The sequence below is a fragment of the Prionailurus bengalensis genome, chromosome E4 (genome assembly GCF_016509475.1).
Source record: "Prionailurus bengalensis isolate Pbe53 chromosome E4, Fcat_Pben_1.1_paternal_pri, whole genome shotgun sequence".
NCBI classification, from domain to species: domain Eukaryota; kingdom Metazoa; phylum Chordata; class Mammalia; order Carnivora; family Felidae; genus Prionailurus; species Prionailurus bengalensis.
This window is the reverse complement of record NC_057360.1, coordinates 29,043,740-29,063,100: the sequence shown is the minus strand read 5'-3', so window position 1 is coordinate 29,063,100 and position 19,361 is coordinate 29,043,740. Positions and strand designations below refer to the sequence as shown.

The 19,361-nt window shown below is 47.7% G+C and overlaps 1 protein-coding gene across 1 annotated transcript in view; it reads left to right on the top strand.

Moving 5' to 3' along the window:
* Positions 1 to 15,819, top strand: part of SMYD2 (SET and MYND domain containing 2) — a 50,754-nt gene extending 34,935 nt beyond the window's left edge. The window contains exons 6-12 of the mRNA XM_043569060.1: positions 2,828 to 2,895; positions 5,474 to 5,576; positions 8,427 to 8,537; positions 9,437 to 9,557; positions 10,649 to 10,823; positions 13,090 to 13,198; positions 15,371 to 15,819. Coding sequence (XP_043424995.1) covers positions 2,828 to 2,895; positions 5,474 to 5,576; positions 8,427 to 8,537; positions 9,437 to 9,557; positions 10,649 to 10,823; positions 13,090 to 13,198; positions 15,371 to 15,451 — 768 coding nt within the window. The 3' untranslated portion in view covers positions 15,452 to 15,819. The remainder of the gene's footprint in view (positions 1 to 2,827; positions 2,896 to 5,473; positions 5,577 to 8,426; positions 8,538 to 9,436; positions 9,558 to 10,648; positions 10,824 to 13,089; positions 13,199 to 15,370) is intronic.
* Positions 15,820 to 19,361: the final 3,542 nt, after the last annotated feature.

Sequence of the window (19,361 nt, the reverse complement as noted above, 5' to 3'; positions counted from 1 at the left end):
AAAACTGAAAAGTGCTGGTCCAGCCCCTTGCCACCCTCTGGCCCCGTCTCTCAGCCTCGGGCTGTATGTGCTCTGTTCCAGCCTCTGAGCCCTCTCCTGTCTCTGCTTTGTGGGGGGTGTTGTAGGTTAGCCTGTGGCCCAGCAGCAGCTGGCAGCGGGAGATGACTGTGCTCCTCCGACAGCACGGAGGTGCATTTTAATCACTGGGAACATATGCATGGTTGGGAAATGTATTTTTGGTGTGCAGCCTACATCTAGTCTAAATGCTAATTATGAGAATAGCTTTAGCAAAGTACTTACGCCTGATTTGACTTGAAAAAAAGGACAGTGGCCCATGCATCTTTCTTAACATGCAAGTTCACTTTTCTTCTCCAGGGATATTTCAGAAGGGAGGGAAAGCTGGCAGGGAAATTGCTATGCAGTCTGGCTTACACACCATCACCGCCTCCCAGGAAGGGACAGTGGTGACACTGCTTACAGGCGCCTGTGCCCACGAAGAGACACGCTCACTCTTGCACAGTGAGAGGAGGAGGATGGGGCGGGGGGCGGGGGGGAACGTAGAATCCAGCGACGCAGAACATTCAAGCCTGAAGGAATTTGGAGTCACAGACTGATCCAGTTGAGCTCCATGCAGAGGAAGAGATTAAGAGGCAAAGGAGCGAGTCTCCTGCCCCTTGGAGTTAGTGAGGAGCTGTCTGTCCCTCCATCCATTTTGAAAAATTGCTGCTCAGTTCTTATTCTGTCATTCTGCAGACACTGCTGAGGCCTATTAGCATCCAGTCTGAGATCGTAGATCGTTCAGGACCTACTATGGTGCAGGACACATAGTTCGTGCCCCAATACATTTTGTTGAATGAATGAAAATCCCAGTTTACTCTTACCTGATGTTGGTTGTTGGCCATTGGTTAATGGTAATTGATTCATGTCCTGATAACAGAATAGGCTGGGGGTACTTGAAGTTGGCACCAAAAATACTATGTTAAGTCTTCTACATAAAAATGCCCAACACCCCAGGTCTTCAAGGGCTGTGCATTGTTCTCCTAACCTGCAGTGATCTCTTTTTATGTTGAAAATTGTAAATACTGTTTGTGAATATGTTGAACTTACTGTAAAACCTGCAAGTCAAACCCATCATAGCCTCTACTTCTCTGTGTGCTGAGATTTCCAAGCCTTGACGTTGGCCCTTTAATTTTAAGTAAAATTGCCATATTAATATTCATAGGTGAGAACAATTTTAGAAGAAAATGGTATAGTGTAAAACTCTTTCGTGTTTCCGAAAACTTTGCTGTCTGAATGTCTGGTTTGAACTGACTCCTGTCCTGTTCTGCCACTCACTACATACATGGCCCTGAACAAGTTCTTAATCATTGTCCTCTCCCTGAGCCTCAGTGGCCACATCTGTGAAATGGGTTATATCAGAGTAGTATTGCAGATTTATGAGAGGGTAAATCTGCAGCACCTAGCACAGGGCCTGGCCCAGAGTAAGTGCCCAGGGGATGCTAGTTTTAAAAAGCCCATCCACTGGCCTGAAACGCGCCCGTGCATTGTCTCTGGTATGGAAGAGCATGGTTCTAGCCCATGGGGTGAAATCGTGCAGCATGTGGTGTCTCACAGCCTTCAGGGCAGCTGGGGAGGGGCAGGGGTCTCAGCCTTTGCCACTCGCTTTGGGCAAGTCACTGCTCCTCTCTGACTTCAGCTTCATCATTTGAAAAGTCAAAAGACGGAGTCCCCGTCCACCCCTGAAATTGTAGATACAAATGAAAAACATTCGCTGAATTGTCTCCCAATAGACTGGGTGTGCCTCGAGGGCACAGATGGTGGCCCGTTCACTCTTCTCTGCATAGTGCCCAGCATATGTTCTCAGTGAAAGTCGGCGGGAAGAATGAATTTACGGAACAACACAAACTCGGGGATGTACATTCCCCGTATTTAGCCTTCTAGCTCTAGGTTGGACTTCCAGAATGGTGAGAGTTGCTCTTGGTATTTTTTTCAATGTAACATTTCTTTCTAAGGGTTGAGAAAGTCATCAGTGGTTGATCTGGGCTGAAATGTGAAAGGAAGGTCTCCGTTCCTTAACCTCAGGCCCTCGGCCCCTCTGCCTCTCGAAGGCATGGACAGCAGTTAGATTACCTATGGAAGGGCTTTCATTTTTGCCACCTCACTTTATGGGATAGGTACTGATCAAGTGACTTCTTTTTTTTTTAATGTTTCATTTATGGGTATATAGCTGACATACACTGTTACATTAGCTTCAGGTGTACAACGTTCACATACATTCGTTCACACACACAGACGTTCGTGTACATTGAGAAACGGTCCCTGCTGTAAGTCTGGTTACCACCTGTCACCTTACAAAGTTAATACAATATTATTGACTGTATTCCCTGTGCTGTACGTTACATCCCCGTGACTTCTTTTTTAACGGGAGGAAATCAAGGACAGAGGGACTCCATGATGACCTCGAGATCGCATAGCCGATCTGTGGCATAATTGGGATTAGACTCCAGGTATCCTAAGTCCCATGCAAATATGCAAACCTCGGTCCTTGGACATCTTGTAGTGTCCTTGGGCCACTGTGCATAGCAGGGGTAGGTCGGCTACACTAAGGGCACTACATTCCTAACAATTCTGCTTTTGTTTGTTTACACATGAGATTGATGGGTCAGTTTTGTTTGACCAAGGATACCTTGCCAAAAGAAAGGTTTTCACATCGCTAAACTGGAACATCATCCCAGTTAGTTTGTATAAGGTCACAATTAAAGAAATGATTTCTACCCGAAGAGAAGCTTTTGCTCATCTGTTTCTCTCTCCTCTTTTCTCACTGTAGGTTAACTGTAACGGCTTCACAATTGAAGATGAAGAGCTTTCTCATTTGGGATCAGCAATTTTTCCCGAGTAAGCTGAGTCTGACTTCACTTCCTTTTACTTATTTAACACTAATTAGATTTTTTTTTTTTGAGTTTTTAAAATAACCTACCTAACTGCATGTGGTAGGCATGAAACTCCAAGTGAATTAAGACACCTTTTTAATTCTACTAGGTTTCAAAATATTTCCCATACATTTAGGGAGCCAAAGGTAGTAGGTAAGAGAACAGTTGCTTGTTAAGTCCTGCTAAGTAGGGAGCTGTTATTAAAGAATCCTCTCTAGTGTGCTTAGAAGGAACAGCCTGTGCCCTGCTGAGAAATTTGCCTTTTGCATATCTTTGGTTCTGGAAATCTTTGGGTCTCTCACACTCAAAGTGAAACACTAATTGCCAACCAAGCATTGCCATAGGCTAACGCAGAGACCGTATCCATCTGTTCCTTCTGAAAAATACTCGTATAGAAACAGCACGGTTTGGGAAGGAGACTGTGCTGAAGTAGTGAACTTGGAAAATTTCAAGGAACGATACGATTCTTCTTTACTTCAGGGATACTCAAGTAATTCAAGAAAGGCTGGCCAGTTGACCGTTGGAGATCTTTGTAGCTCTGACTGTAATGGATTGCCAAAAACGGCTTTGCCCCTTGCCTCTGATGGAGTGGGTATTTTCAGAATGCTTCAGTTCCCTGAAATCAAGTCCTCCCCTCACAGATGGAGCAAAGGAGCCTTTCCTGCATCCCCTGAGTTAATCCACCCTGTGGGTTGGTGATGTTGCTTAATATATACTAGAGGCTCCTTTGGCTTTGGGTTGCTGAAGGTAAAGGAGGCACCCACACACTTAAGCACGGAGGACATGTGAGCTCCTGGTGGGTCGGTCTGTTGCTGCCCACATCTGCACGTCCGATGGGTCTGAAGGATAGAGAAGCATCTCTGTACAGGCCCACATCTCCTGAGCCACTGCCATCGGCTTTCCTGACCGGCGAAACAGAAGGTTGATTCACACAATAGTGTCCCTGTGGCCAAAATGGTGTCGTCTGCCGTTTGAATTCTGATAGTGAGGAAACAAGGGTTTGGGGGAAAAGTTCTTTTGGACTTTTGCTCTTCGGAAAGGGAAGGAGGAAAAGAGAAAGGCCGTTAGACCCTCTTTAGAAGGCTCTTACAGACAACTTCAGACATGGACGAAGCTCTGGAATGTCTCTCCTCTCAGTGTTTTCAAGGCTAAGAGCAAGGTTAAGGGTGGTATTTGAGGGTTTGCCCTTCGCAGTGATCATCGCAAGAGAATGATGCCACCGAGAGCATGAATGTTTCAGGTTCTTTGCCTTAGTGAATTTCCCTCACCTTTATTAAAAAGATGTCCAGGAGTCTGGCTTGAAATGAACGAATAGTTCTACAAAAGGTTCTAGAAAGCTGCTTTTCCTCTAATAACAACGTTCAGCGCATCTGTTTATCAGATTTCCCAGGGCCTGATCGCCTGCCCACCACTTGTCAGCAAGCTCGGTGGGCTGTCACGCGTGGCGGGGGTGACTCTTGCTAAGGACAAGACGAGTTATCCCCGGCCCAAGGCCAGCCACACACCCCATCACTCAGGCCTCTGGGAGCTGGCCGGTGGGAGAGGGCCACTCCCTCTTGAGTACAGCAAACCTGGGGCAGCTCACCCGTCAGGCTTCCCGGCTCTTTGCCCATTTGGCCCCGGGGCAAATAGGAGAGGGGTTTTGGTTGCCGAGGGTTCAGGCAAGTGACACTGGCCACCAGAGCAAAGATACATATGGATGTGAGTGCCCATATGAGCCCCAGTTTCCAGGCAGTTTTAATTGGGGGAAAAAATCCCTTTGGGCTGAAATCGTATCGCCATTGTGATTTCAAAGGCAGCATTTTCAGAGATCAAGCACTTTTTCCCTGTAGTTTAGAAATTTCTGTTCTCAGAACTTTGACCTTGATATAATCAGAAAGCTCAAAGCCCCTCGCATAGGCGAATCTCTCTGTCCTCTCCGTCCCTGAAAAGCAGACAGTAAGCAGCAGGAACAGTAATGTCCCAATTTTCCAGATGAGGAAATTGAGGTGCAGAGAGAGACACAGATAGGCTTCTGAGGGCCCCTCTGGGGACCACAGGCCCTCCCCAAGGAAGCTGGAGTCTCCCACAGGGGCAGCCTCTCAGCATCTGAAGAAAACCCGTTAGAAATAATCCACTAATAGAAAAAGCTGCTTGGAGACAGCAACCCGTTTGTCCTGTGCAGTGTCCTCTGGAGCAGCTTGCTGCGGGGGCTGGGTTTGGAGTCCTTCCTCCAACAGGAAGGAATGTTCCTGGGAGTTGTTGTCGCTGCTGTTTTTATTGTTACGTGTTTTTTATTTTTGGCCGAGATACCGCTATTTGGAATTGTGAATTTCGCTTCTCGATACTGTTAAAGATGTTAGGTCTGATTATAAATAACACGCAGAAAAACAACCTCTTGGAATATGGTAGCCAACTGTTAGGTTGTTTTGTGGTTTTGTTTTTGTTTTTAAACATCCTACCAAGATCCAGTTCCTGCAACTTCGTAAGTAAATAGCCAGGGATTTACCTGAACAGTCTGCCTGCCTTCTTGAGAAAATTGGGTTTTCTCTTCTGATTGACAGCGTTGCACTGATGAATCATAGTTGCTGCCCCAATGTCATTGTGACCTACAAGGGGACGCTAGCAGAAGTGAGAGCTGTACAGGAAATCAACCCGGGGGAGGAGGTGAGTGCGTGGCCCCTGGCGGCTGTGGCCTAGTGCTTCCGACGGCTGTGTTAAAAGGCGGCGTGGAAAAATCAGTGTGGCCTCCGTGGACGAGAGTGGCTGTGAATGACTCTGGCAGTCACAGTGTGTCCGCCCTTAGGCCCTCCAGGGTTAGTGATCAGATCTGTGACCTATGGCTTAGACTCCCACACTTTTGCCTTCCAGTTTGGTGCTCACCATTTCCAAATGTGGCTAAGAAAAAAAAACGGGAAAGAATAAATTTAAGCTAAATTCCTTACAGAGATTTGTAGAGCTATACAGAGAAAGGAGACTACCCAAATGACCAAAATGAAACCTCTTGAGAGTTTCTATATTTCTTTCTTTTTTAAAAAATTTTTATTCATTCAGAGAGAGAAAGCAAGAAAGCATGAACTGGGGAGGGGCAGAGAGAGGAAGAGAGAGAATCCCAAATGGGTTCTGCATGGTCAGCACAGAGCCCGACATGGGGCTCGAACCCACAAACTGAGATCATAACCTGAGCTGAAATCAAGAGTCAGACGCTTAACCGACTGAGCCCCAGGCGCCTCGAGAGTCTCTGTATTTCTGTTGCCAAATAATTGAGCTTGAGCTTTTTTTTTTTTTAATGTTTTATTTTTTTTTGAGAGAGAGAGAGACAGACAGACAGAACACGAGTGGGGGAGGAGCAGAGAGAGAGGGAGACACAGATTCGGAAACAGGCTCCAGGCTCCGAGCTGTCAGCACAGAGCCCGATGCGGGGCTCGAACTCACAAACTGTGAGATCATGACCTCAACCGACTGAGCCACCCAGGCGCCCCGAGCTTTTTCTTTTCTGATTAGTGAACTTCTTCCCCCAAAAGCTCAACACTCTTGTTATCTAAAGAGAGAAAAAGCAACTGACCAGTAGCTGACGAGTTAAAGCTCCAAGTGACACATCAGCATTTCACAACCCATCAATGCCACATCTCCACTCCAGAGAGACCGTTTTTGAGGACTGCTGTTCAGGTGGTGGCTTGTACATACTCTCAGGGCAAGTAGAGGCTGGCTGTGACCGAGAGGTACCCTCCTTGTCTCAGGGACGTGGAGAAACCCAGGTGTTCGGTCACCTGTGCAGCGATTCCCTCCCCTTTCCCACACGCTGCCTCCACGACTACCTTCTAAGACGTGTCATCTCCAGAAAGCTCAAAAAGGCTGCCTGGCAAATTGCTACATGAATGCTTTGTGTTCTTAAATGAATAATAAAATCTCTAGCAAGGACACGTGGATTTGTAATCACACCCTTCAGAGTCACGTTCAGTTTGGTGATCTCCACTGCCATTTTAAGGTGCCTATCTGGGTATTTTAAAATTTGAAGACCGTGATCTGTGTGCCAAATGCTCGAGGCCTTGGCTTCTCTGGAAGTTGTTAACCAGCCCACAGCCATACTAGGAGCTGAAGTCCAGGGCACAGGTTAGACTTCCTGTCATCTGCTTCATTCATCAGGACGAGGGGACCCTGTTTTGGGCTGGGGCACCTTGGGTACCAGATGTCTGGCGACTGCCGTTATGCCTCTTCTGTTAAAATAGACCCATCTCGGCCGGCCGGAAAGTGAGTCACCAGGCTCCAGTGCTCCCACAGGCTGGCTGGAGACTGAGCGGTTTGTCACCTAGAAGGGCTCTGTCTGGGCCAGAGCGGCGACACTGAGCGGCCTCTGTCGCCACCTTCTGGGCCCTGGTGTCTGTTGCGTCTTGTGTCCATCAGTCATTTCAAAGAACTGAGGCAGCTCTGGCCACGCGAGGCCGGGCAGGGCTGGCTCCTGTTGTTGGTTTGCCCTCACGCTCCGACAGATCTGAGATGCAGTGACCCCGCTTTGGGGAAGTCACTGCCTTGGGGGAGACTTGCCCTTCAAAGAGGGTGTCAGATGAGCTGCAGGGTCTCCGGTGCCGCCCTTGGGGTCTGGGAGAGCTTGGCTTGGCCGTGCCTGCAAGCACCTAGCCCCTCGCGAGTGCCCCCTGCCTGCCTGCCAGTGCCCGAGGTTACTGGCACGCGGACGGCTTTGTGACATCCATCTGTTCAGTCAGACATTTGCCTGATGGTGTGGGATGCGCAGCGAGCGCTGTCCCAGTGAGTAGATAATGGCCAGTTAAATGCCCGTCTCCTCCATATGCTCCAAGCCCCGGTTATAGACCCCGTTTGAAAAAAGCAAGGACGGGAGAACCCAGTGAGCCCAGAGGCAAGACTTTTCCAAGTTCTCTGGCCCAGCTGGGTCAGGCAGTGGCGTGCTGGCGTCCTGGAAGCTGTGTCCTCCCTGTGCCGACTTGTCCCGCCTTCTGGGCCCAGCTTCTTGTCCCGTTGCCAGATGATGGAAGGGAAACCTATCAGTGTGTATGTGTCCGTGCTTCCCCCCCACCCAGCGATGCATCTGGGCTGGCCCAAGCTGTGCAAGACAAGAGGATAAATAAAGGCCAGGCAGAGAGAGGCCAGGCCCAATCTCAAGGATGATAGAGTCTTTGCCCAGTGGGGCCTTGGCTTCTACACGTGTGACGGCATCATGTGCTTGCTGGGACAAGTCCACAGCTTGCTGTCTTCGGGGAGGCCGGGGTGGGGAGGCTTTCAACCCTCCAGTTTACTGTTTGGTGGGCTTCTGGATTCTCTGGAAGGTGGCAAGAGAGGCCCTTTCTCTCCATCACAAGGAGGTGGACAACACTGGGGGACTGCTGACATTAAAGAATTCAGTGAGCTAAAGGGAAGAACATACCCCAAACTGTGGCTTCCTCAGTGCTCATCCCTGTAAGTGTTTGCAGAGCCACAGAAAGGATAAGGAGCAAGTTTACCTGTAGCAGCTGGTGTTTTCCACCTTTCGGACCCCCTCAGGTTTTCACCAGCTACATCGACCTCCTGTACCCAACCGAAGACAGGAATGACCGGTTAAGAGATTCCTACTTCTTCACCTGCCAGTGCCAGGAGTGCACCACCAAAGACAAGGTAGGCCGATGGGGTCAAGGTGCTGACCGTAGCCTGCGTCTCAGGCCCTCGCTGCCAGTCGGGGATCCTGTCTGACTTGGGGTGTCTCCTCCTGCAGTATTTTTCACATGTCTTGTCAAGGTGGCTAGAAGGAAGCTAGTTACACCAGGCCTCTGTTTAAAGCCGATCCTCACAGCTGATTGAAACATTTCCATTTCACTGTGCACATAAGAGGGGATTTGCCAAATGGCTATTTCTTGGAAAGAACTGGCTGCTTAAAAGAGAGGGAAGGGAAAAAGCACATGAGAGGCTTCCCAACCTCTTCACGAGAATAGGGAACATTTTCCCTGGCATTGCCAATATCATTTTGCCCACGCCACCCTCCTTATTCTCTTGATTCATAGATGTGTGGACACACATATCTGCCCATAGCAAACACACTCTAAGTGTGCTGCCTGGATAAGGACTGTCTAGATAATTCATATATATATATATATATACACACACACATATATATACACATACATATATATATATATTAATATTTATTTATTTATTTTGAGTGACAGCGCATGAGCAGGGGAGGGGCAGAGAGAGAGGGAGAGCGAGAGAATCCCAAGCAGGCTCTGTGCAGTCAGGGCAGAGCCCCGTGAACTGTGAGATCATGACCTGAGCTGAAAACAAGAGTCGGACGTATAACCGATGGAGCCACCCTGGCGCCCCTAGAAAATTATTCTTGTTTGTTTTTTGTTAAAAAGGTAACGGAGTACTAGGTTTCCCTTAGATGCGTTGCCCGATGTCCTTTCATTCTTTTGTAACTTTAGAATGGGCAAGTCTCAAAATACACTGTTTGAGGGGTTTCCCCATCAGTGTCGTCTCCATGGGAGATAACACCTTGCACTTGTGGACGTTTCCCCCAGGATAAGGCCAAGGTGGAAATCCGGAAGCTCAGCGATCCACCAAAGGCGGAAACCATCCGTGACATGGTCAGATACGCACGCAACGTCATCGAGGAGTTCCGGAGGGCCAAGCACTACAAATATATCCTTTACAACTTTACAACAGAAGTTTACTGTCCCTCGCCTTCAAGAGGTACCAGAGAGCTGGGGGGAGGGAGCAGAAGGGCAGGTGTAAGGCTTTGAACCCGAAAGAATGAATGGCTCCCAGGAAATGTGGGAAGAATTACTGACCACCCATGACTTGGTGTCAGCCACGCCCAAGTTTTACGATGTTGATTTCATCTTCTTTCTCCTCGTTTCACTAGTTTGGTCAGGAGCTGGATGTGGGGGAGGAGTTTTATTGTGTAAAGTTGTGGAGAAGAGTTCCTTGACGGCCCTCATTAGTTGGGTGTCATACTCCAGGCAAGCGCAGCACGAAGGGCTTTGCTTACATTATTGTACCCAGTCCTCACAGGGACACACAAGAACACACAATGTTGCCATCGCCATGTAGCAGGTGGGAACAGACTCTTAGGTAGCAAGTAATTTGCCCAAGGGACAGAGCCCGCCAGGATTTCCCCCCCGGTCTGCTGACTACCATAATCCATGTTCTTAACCATTACATTCTAGCATTTTCTTGGGCTGAAAATTTCCCCCACATTTACACTGGAGGAAATTGAAGAAAGGCATGTTTTGTTTTGTTTTTTTCTTAGCATAAAAAAGAACTTTTTCTTCAGAAATGCTTCAGCCGAAGTACTGAGCTTGGGTGAAGGTTTAAATTTAACTAGAAGGTTGAGATTGGTGATCCTAAACATGGTTTACAGCTGACCTGAGGGTCTGTTCCCTGGGGCTAAAAGTTTTCAAATTGTGTTTGATAGTTGAGGTCTTCAGTTTTCTTCTGAAGTTTGTTTCTTTAAGAAAAAAATAATTGCCAGGGTGCCTGGGTGGCTCAGTCGGTTAAGCGTCCAGTTTCGGCTCAGGTCATGAATTCATGGTTTGTGTGTTTGAAAATTTAAAAGAATTTTCTTTAAAAGAAAAAAATAATTGCCTTTCACTTTTGCTTGGCTTTCTGTAATTGACTTTTGCAGAGGGCGAGGGTAGGGGCGGAGTGCACCCGAGTAACGGCTGGAACCGGCCTCTGGAACTGTCCAAGCCGAGAGGCCTCAGCCTGTCCTTTCCTTAACGCCAGAGCACCCCCTAGTGAGCTGCTGGAGATCTGTGAGCTCAGCCAGGAGAAGATGAGCTCCGTGTTCGAGGACAGCAACGTGTACATGTTGCACATGATGTACCAGGCCATGGGTGTCTGCTTGTACATGCAGGACTGGGAAGGAGCCCTGCGATACGGACAGAAGATCATTAAGCCCTACAGGTGATGGCAGTGGCTGTTTCTGATCGTCTTAGCGGGGAGCAGAATTTGGGGCTTGGAAATGTGTACCTCGGCTGTGTTGTTTCCTGACCGCGCTGTGTGGGAACATGCTAGAACAGCGTTCTCTCGCTGCACCCACACCTGGAGGCACAGGTGCAGGGTGCTTCTGCATCAGGCCTGGCATCTGGAAGAGAACGCTTGTAGAGGCAGGTGTGAGGTTATGAAGGGGGTGCTGGGGCAAGAGCCCTCCCAGGGCCTCTCCAGGGTGCTGTATCCAAAGTAGTTAATTCAGATCCGGATTAAAAAGCCACTGGCTTGTTTCCTTTTCCTCCTGTGCTTTCCAAGTGAAACACACTTATTACCTGGTAACTGGTGGTCCCACATCCCTGCTTTTCCATCGTTACTCAAACCATCCCCTTCTTGTGTTTTTTAAAATTGCTTCCCGGTTTGCAAACAGGGAAGTGCCGGGACCATTGAGTTGGCTCTGGTTGGTTACCCATTATCTACCCTGCTAGTTCTGAATACAGCAAGTTGGATTTTAACTTAGAGTAATAATGAATGTTGGCCCTGGGGAAGTTTCCTGTCGAGAGGGTTTTTAAACCTTAAAGTGTGTGACAGATGGAGGTCGTGGCAGTTTCCTCTGGCTCCGATTAGCCATTTCAGGGCTGGGATGGCCTAGATCTTATCAGTGGGGCACTTGTTAAACACATTACCATTGTGCATTTGCAGGGTCTCGCCAAGACCAAGTGGCTCAGAATCTCTGGGCATTAGCTCTGAAATCCCTGTGCCCCAGAAGCACCCCAGGTGTTTCTCCTGGATTTAAGAAGCCCTCAGTTCTCCCTCACTATCCAAGGTTGGGGACTGTAAAGTTTGGGTCTGGTCTGGATTTCCACTGCCTTCCCCTTCCCCTGCGCTACCCTGACTAGCCATCAGGGGGAGCTCAAGGGAAGCCAGCTCCTAAAATCTGCTCTTCCAAACAATTTGCTACATCACAGACTCTCTCACAACCTATCTTCTTCCTGAGGTGGGTGACAAAGTCCTCTGGGCTTATGCACAGAGCCTTCTATGAGATCTAGAGGGAGGGAGGGTAGGGATGAGAGAGAGAGAGAGAGAGAGAGAAAGAATGAGAATGAATGAAATAATCTTAGCTTTGTGCTCCCTCTCCCAGCTGGGCCTTGCTCTGCTGGACACTTCCTTAGCTTGGTGAGCCCCTCCCGGAGGCCAGCTCTGGCTTTCTGTGGGGCCACTGGCACCAGCGCTTCCTCCAGGCAGCGTGCTACCTGCCCAGGAATACAGATAGAATGCGTTGTCTCGTATGGATGGGTCTTGAGCTGTACAGATGGGTCTGTAAATAAACACCTGCACACACACGTACATTCTCTCTCCCCTCGTCCTGTCCCGCCCATAAGCTGCCTCCTGTTGTCTTTCCTAGGCAGGCCCTACCAGTCGGCCTTCAGTTAAAACCAGACAGAGAACGGGGCTCTGGGTGGCTCCATCGGTTAAGCGTCTGATTCTTGATTTTGGCTCAGGTCGTGATCGCACAGTTCGTGAGATCGAGTCCCACATTGGGCTCTGCACCGACAGCACAGAGCCTGCTTGGGATTCTCTCCCTCCCTTTCTCTCAAAATAAATAAATCATCTTTAAAAACAATAGCTCCCACTCCCCCAAATTATTCCCTGCTTTTGAAAACAAAACAGAGAGAACGCCTACCGTATGTAAAGCCCTCTGCTGGACAACAGAGAAAGCAAACCCAGAGGAAGTAGGTGTTCTCCTGACTTCAGAGAGCTGACAGCTTTGTTAACTCAAGTGACAGCCATCGAGTGTGACAGAAAGTTGGGTTCTGGAGACACACGGGTGTGTGTACAACACTGACAGGCGTTCTTTTTACTGTGAGCAGATAGGCCTAATCTGCCAATGTCTGTGAGGAGACAGGCCCAGATAAATGGGGGATTCACTTTCAAAGATGTTTTCCCAGTGCCCTGCTTTGAGTGCACCTGAAACAAAAACCTGGGACTGGGGTCGAATGTCCTGTTTTCGGTGTTTTTATGCAGGATTTCTCCTGCAGTTTTGATCTAGCTTTTCAGAAACACACACACTTGCGTGAAACGAAGTACGTCTGCGTGCTCAGACAGGGTCGAACCATCCACGGTGTCCACCCAGAATTTGCCGGGGCCTGGAGGAGCCTGGCTGCCATGGGGTCATGGCGCCTGGCCTGCAGGCTGCTTGGCGCCCTTTGACGGTGGCCTGTTATCTCCTCTCTTCTTCCAGCAAACATTACCCTCTGTACTCCCTCAATGTGGCCTCCATGTGGCTGAAGCTGGGAAGGCTGTACATGGGCCTGGAAAACAAAGCTGCTGGAGAAAGAGCCCTGAAGAAGGTACGTCTGCAACATGAGGCTGGGGGTCCCGGCGCCCCGCGGCCCCTTTGTCTCCTGCCCTCGCACCTGGTTGGGCTGAGGGACTGAAGTCATGGAGAACCACCCAGCTCTGGATCCCCCTCTGGCAGGGACGTGGGAGGCAGGGGGTTGGGCAGGTTGGGGTATAGTAAGTGATGGAGCCTTTGCCTTGTCTGTATCCGGGCCCGCCCTTGGGGGAAGGGCTGCACACACTGAGAGAGGCTGGCTGTGACTCTAGGCACAGCCCGAGCATGGGGGGATGGGGGTGCCGCCCCCGGCCCGCATGAAGCCCCGGAAGTGGACAGGGGCCACGGGACGGGTCAGGAGACTGTGGTGAGGGAATCGTCCGTGTGACTGCCTTTAGGATTGGGATTTATGCTGCCCAGTTGAGGTGAAATCAAGGCAGTTGGATTGAGAGAGCTCCTCAGGATTACGATGATGTGTTTGCAGTTTCTAAAGCGCACTGAAAAACCATCATCATTGTTCATCAAGTACCAGTCATGTGCCAGGACCCTTTCAATTCTCACAAAAATGATACAGGTTTTCTGGTAGAAAAATGGAGATTCAGTCGGAGGCCTTCATTCAGACTGGGGTCTTCCTGAGTCGAAAGCTCCACTTGCCCAGGCTGTGACCAGCACACAGGGGACACCAGGACCCTGGGCATGTGCCTCCCTCGGTGTTTGACTGCTCTGTGCTGCCGGTGGGTGAGGGGGCCTGGCCCTGACCTTGCACCTTACGGTAGCTGGAGTCACCATCCTGAATGTCAATTCTCGTTCTTTACGTAGCAGTTAACAGTTGAGGAGCTGTAATCTTTGGGTCAGTCTGTTGATCCTGTAAGAGAGTGTCTGTAAAAGTTGGGGCCAGACTCTCTCAGACTTCCTAGTAGACTACTTGGGAAGATGGTATTAGGTCCCACATCCCAAATGGAAGGGTCGAGACCTGACCAGGCTGGCGATGTGAGCTAAGCATGCACTTTTCTGTTTTGAAACCATAGAATTTACCTCCTAAGATAACAGATTTGTTGCCTTGGTGAGTTGAGGGAAGGTGGGCCAGTAAGGTCACAGTTGCAAGGTGCTGGTGTTTAGTAATGAGGTACGAGAACAGTGAAGGACGAAGTAGCTCTGAAAAAGGACTGTGAATTGTGAAATGAACACAGTAGAGGCATTTGGACAGGACATTCCCGAGTGTCCTGAAGGCTCACGCTGTTCCTTGGCCTGCCTCCTTTTGGTTTGAGATTTAGGAAGAGAATGGTACAATGGAAAGGATCATCTATCAGAGTCACAGGCCATCAGAAATTCCCTGTTCGGGAATTTAAGTTTTTCTGTCCGCAATGGAGTTGAATACAGAACAAAATAAATTCTTACCGATAACATTCGGTCTATACTTCCTGTATGCCGGATGCTGTTCTAAACACCGTACGTGTACTGACAACTCGGAGGCATCATTCTTATTTCGCAGATGAGGAAAATGAGGCGCGGAGCAGTTCATTGCCCAAGGTCACACAGCTGGGAAATGATGGAGCCATTGGCACCTCTTCGGTTTATATTACTTCACTGTAAAGATGCCTTATTAAATATGTTCTCTCCAGCTGCCTCAAATGAAACCTGCAACGACCTTGAAGTTTTGGGTTTTGCTTTTGTTTTTAAGAATGTGTATTACAAGGAAAGCATGCATTTTTCGAAAGGGAAAAACGACTTAGTCGTGTCTTAGAGATGAGCAGTGTCGACTAAAATCAAAACAGGTTCAGTATGAAGTTCACCGTGGCCTTTTCTGTTCCAGCACCGCGTGTACTGGGTTCAGCACAAATAATTCTATCCCTACAGCATTTTCTACTGCAAGATCTAGAATGTCATGAGATCAGTTTCTCTGTATCATTTTTTCAACTGTTGTAGAATGTTGTACTCGGCAGTACAGACTGGGTGACTAGTTGGTCATCAGATGATCCTGTCTACTAAAAAGAAAAGAGAGAAAAGAAAAGGAAAGGAAAAAAAGCCAGACTCTGGAAGAGAACATGGCTCCAGGAGCCAGGATGTATCCTGTGCCTTGGAGCAGATAAGTCTTAGCTGGAGTTAAGTTAGCCCAGGGTGCAGGTTAGGGGAGGGGGAGGGGCTGCCTTCAGGCTCTCAACCCTTTCCTCGTCTCCGTCTTTCTTAGGCCATCGCGATAATGGAAGTGGCTCACGGGAAAGACCATCCGTACATTTCCGAGATCAAACAGGAGATTGACAGCCACTGAAACTACGCCTACATGTTAGTTTTTATTTAAATGTTGGTGCAGAAGCCTTCAAGGATTTGAATATTTCATTCAGGTTGTACACATCACTCCCGCATTTCTGTAAAATCATTGGAATGAAAAACAATACCTGCCCTTAAACCTTACACATGGCCCCCCCCTGGAAATTGGTCTTAATCTTTAATCTTAATACCAAAATAATTTTTGAATGCTTTTCTCTCCCCCGCCCCCCCAAGAGATAATGGCATGGTTTCAAATATCATATACTTTGGAAAGATTGAATTAAAATATGCGATTCTTTTCCCTTTCATGCCTGTTCTAATGTGCTGAACAAACCTGGACGATGAAAGAGAATAAAACAGATAATGGTATCGGAAGTTTGTCTTTTCTTCTGCCTGTGGGGAGGATTTCAAAGTGGCAGTGGGAGCCAGGTGTGGGAGTGCGGGCGTGGGGGGCAGGCGGCCACTTAGTCTGTAGTGACTTTCAGGGATCAGTGCCTGTGGAGGAGAAAAGAGAGAAGGTACAATTAAGTGACCTGCGTACCACCCCCGCTCCCCGGGCAGGAGAACGTGTCTGTCTTGAGTCATGGGTCTAGTATCTGGAATCCCTTCCGTGCATAAAGGTGCATCTTGCATGCTTGGCTTCCTTGGCTTTTTTTTTTTTTTTTTCGTCCTCTGTCTGAAAGCAGACTTTCCATTTCTCATTTCTGTTGACTGTTCTGTGCAGTGCTGTCCGTGTTTGGAAACAATCCAGGATAAGCTTGAGAAGGAAAAAAAATTTTTTTTCCTTACCAACTCTGTGTTATTGAGCAAACACTGATCCCTCCCCGCGCGGCCGGCCGGCAGGAAACCAGCTCCCCACTGCCTGGATGGCAGCAACCAGGGGACTGTTTGTTAGCAACAGCCGCAGAGGACAGGGCCAGGGACCGGGCTTGCTTGGGGTGCAAGGGTGTTTCCTGGAGGAGTTTCTTGCAGTCCAAAGCGAGGAACTTCCCCATTAGGTAATAATTAAAGCCTGTGGAGTTTACACTTCAGCTTCCATAGCGTGATCCGCAAGCAGCTTGAACAGCTGAGTCCTGAACGTTACCCTTCCTGCCTCATCGACACCCACACACGTCTCATGCCCACACATCTCACACCCACACGCCTGTCTTGCACACACAGTTAACGGCACACAGTGGGATTCAGCAGGCAGAACGCATTCTCTTATTCAGAGAAGTGCACTAAGATGCTTATTGAACACCTACTGTATGCAGAACGCTGTATGGCTCTCCACGTGCAGAGATGAGTTAGGCACCGTCCTGGGTCCTGGTTCCAGGGAGTTTCACCTTTTAAGAAAAGGCTACTTTACTCTGTAGCCAAGCCTACAATAAGCTTAGCCCACCACCTCCAAAGGTTTTATAAACCTTCTGAAAGTAACAGTTTCTCAATTGTACATAATACTGGAAACGTGAATTGTTCTTTCTTCTTGTCCGCTCCCATTCCCCAGATGTAACCCCTGGAAACCATGTGCTTATGTGGTCCCAGGTTTTCCCATGCCTGTGCAGGATGTACATGTAAATCGATTTAGAAAACCAAAGGCAGGATGGTACTGACATACTGTTTCAGAATCTGTCTCTGGCTTAACAATATGGACCTGTTTTTATTCCAGCTTTTACAGATTTGCTTCATTCTTTTTAGAGTCAGAACATTGCAGTGAATGTGTCCTATTTTATTCATTCTGTTTATGGACATGTGGTTTTTCCAGGTTGCTGTTCCTTATCAACAGTGCCACAGGGCACAGTCTTAGATGCGGAACTTTGCTGTCAGGTGGGACCATGTCGGGGGATAGATTCCAAGAAATGGAATTTCAGGAGCAAGTACTGGTGACTTTTTAAAATTTGAATAAATATGGCCACATCTCCTTTTTAAAAAACTGCAACAGGTTCTAAGGCTGTAATATTTGTAGTATTTGTTTTCCTCTACCATCATAACGGCACTGTACTATACTATTTGATTTTTTTTTTTTTTTTTTTTTTTGGCCAGTCTACTGTGTGAAATACTTTGAGATGCATTTATTACTGAGGTCGGGCACTTTCTCCAAAACCGAGGAATCCATATGTTTCGTCTGTGAGTCAGCATTCATGGCCATTGTCTATCCTGTTTATGTCTCTCATAATAATTTATAAGAGCTCAGTGTATTTTGGGATATTAGCTCTTCGCCATGTCCTGAAAATATTTTCTCTCTCTAGTCCATTAATTTTATTTTTCATGACACTTGCTATAGAGAAAAGATTGTTCTCATCCTTAAATGAAGAAAAGAAATAAAACAATTTTTTTAAGTCTTTGCTCTACCTGGAATTATTTTATTTAGTAGAGATCCAGTTGTACCCTTTAAAATTTTTAATATTCAAAATTGCTAGCCACTTATGGTGGCATGATTTATTGATTTATTTTCCTCTGCTGATCTGAAATGGTCCCATTATCATTCCCTTAAGATTTAGGTTTATTTCTGTATTCTTAATTATTGTGGCATCGCCACACTTTTAGTATCTATTAGGGCTAATCTGTGTTCTCTTGAATTTTTCTGACCATTCTCCCACATTTAGCTCTCCGAAGTACTTGAGAATCCTTTGGCCAAGCCCTCTCTTGGCCTTCCCTCCTCCCTCACAAAGTGCTCTTCGATATTAGAACTGCATTGGAGTGAACTGACCTCTCCGTAACATGTGTCTCTCTACCCAAGAACGTGGGGAGTTTATCAATCCATCTGCTTTGCCTCAACACGGGTAGGCTTTGTTTAGACACGTCCTACACATTGATCTTAATTCTTAGATGTTATGTTTTCGACAGCAGTTATGAATGAGCCCTTTTCTTCCATCGTGTTTCTTAACATGTAAGTCAGACGGCATTTCCCCATTTATTTTTATTAAGGGAAGTAAGAGGTAAAATCACAAAATAGACCTGTTTGATCCTGCTTTTTGTCCTTTCATCGCAGATCTGTGTAGGTTTTCCTTATATTTATCTTTTGCTCTTGGGGTTTCTTCTCTTTTAAAAAAATGTCCTTCTCCAGCTCCGTGCACAGCCTGGAGATAAACAGGTCTACTAGGGGTTACTGTTTTATCTCCACATTGTACGATAAAACCGATTTTTCTGTTCGTTATCCAAAGAAAATGAGCTGAGTCCGTTTACTCATCCGCGGAAGAGAAAACAAATTACTGCTTGTTCCTCTTTTCTCCCCATTTGCTCACCATCCCCTTTTCACCCCAGAGTGGCGCACCGTAGTCTCATTTTTGCGGTGTGACATAAGCCGGGACCTCAGCGGGTCCAGGCTCCTTGTGTAGTGACAGGGTAGTAAATGAGTAACACAGAAGCGCGTATGTTGTCCCGTTACTTATCAAAGGTCCGTAAAGCATCCACCCTCTTCCCCGGGGGTTCTCACTGTGTGTGTCGATGGCAGCTGAGGGGCTGAAATAAGGGCCAGGCAGCCTTCTTTAAACCTAGACAGGAGCTGCTGATGACACTGAAGGACAAACCAAGGATGGGGGTGTCCCAGAGCAGCCCAGGGCCTGCGGTTTCCAAGTCGGCGGCTTGGGGTCTGAGGAAGTGACAGCTGCGGGCTGGGTCTTGGCGCTTGGTAAGGGTTATCGTGGCATTTGTGAGAAAGATCCCTTTCTAATGTAGCCTTCACTCCATCTGCCTAGTGATCACCCTTGTCAGGTTCGTTTGTTTTTTTGATAATAAGGACAACTTTGGAAATTTCAAACGATCGGGTTATACAGGAATGAAAAGTGGGTAGAAGTAAATGGGCTTTAACTGAGTGAAAATGCAGATTTTCCTAGGCAGTTTTGCCTAGGAAAATAATCCTACAAGTAAAGGATGTAGATGCTTTCAACTGATGTAAACATACACAGCACAGAAGACAGAAGATTCAACTG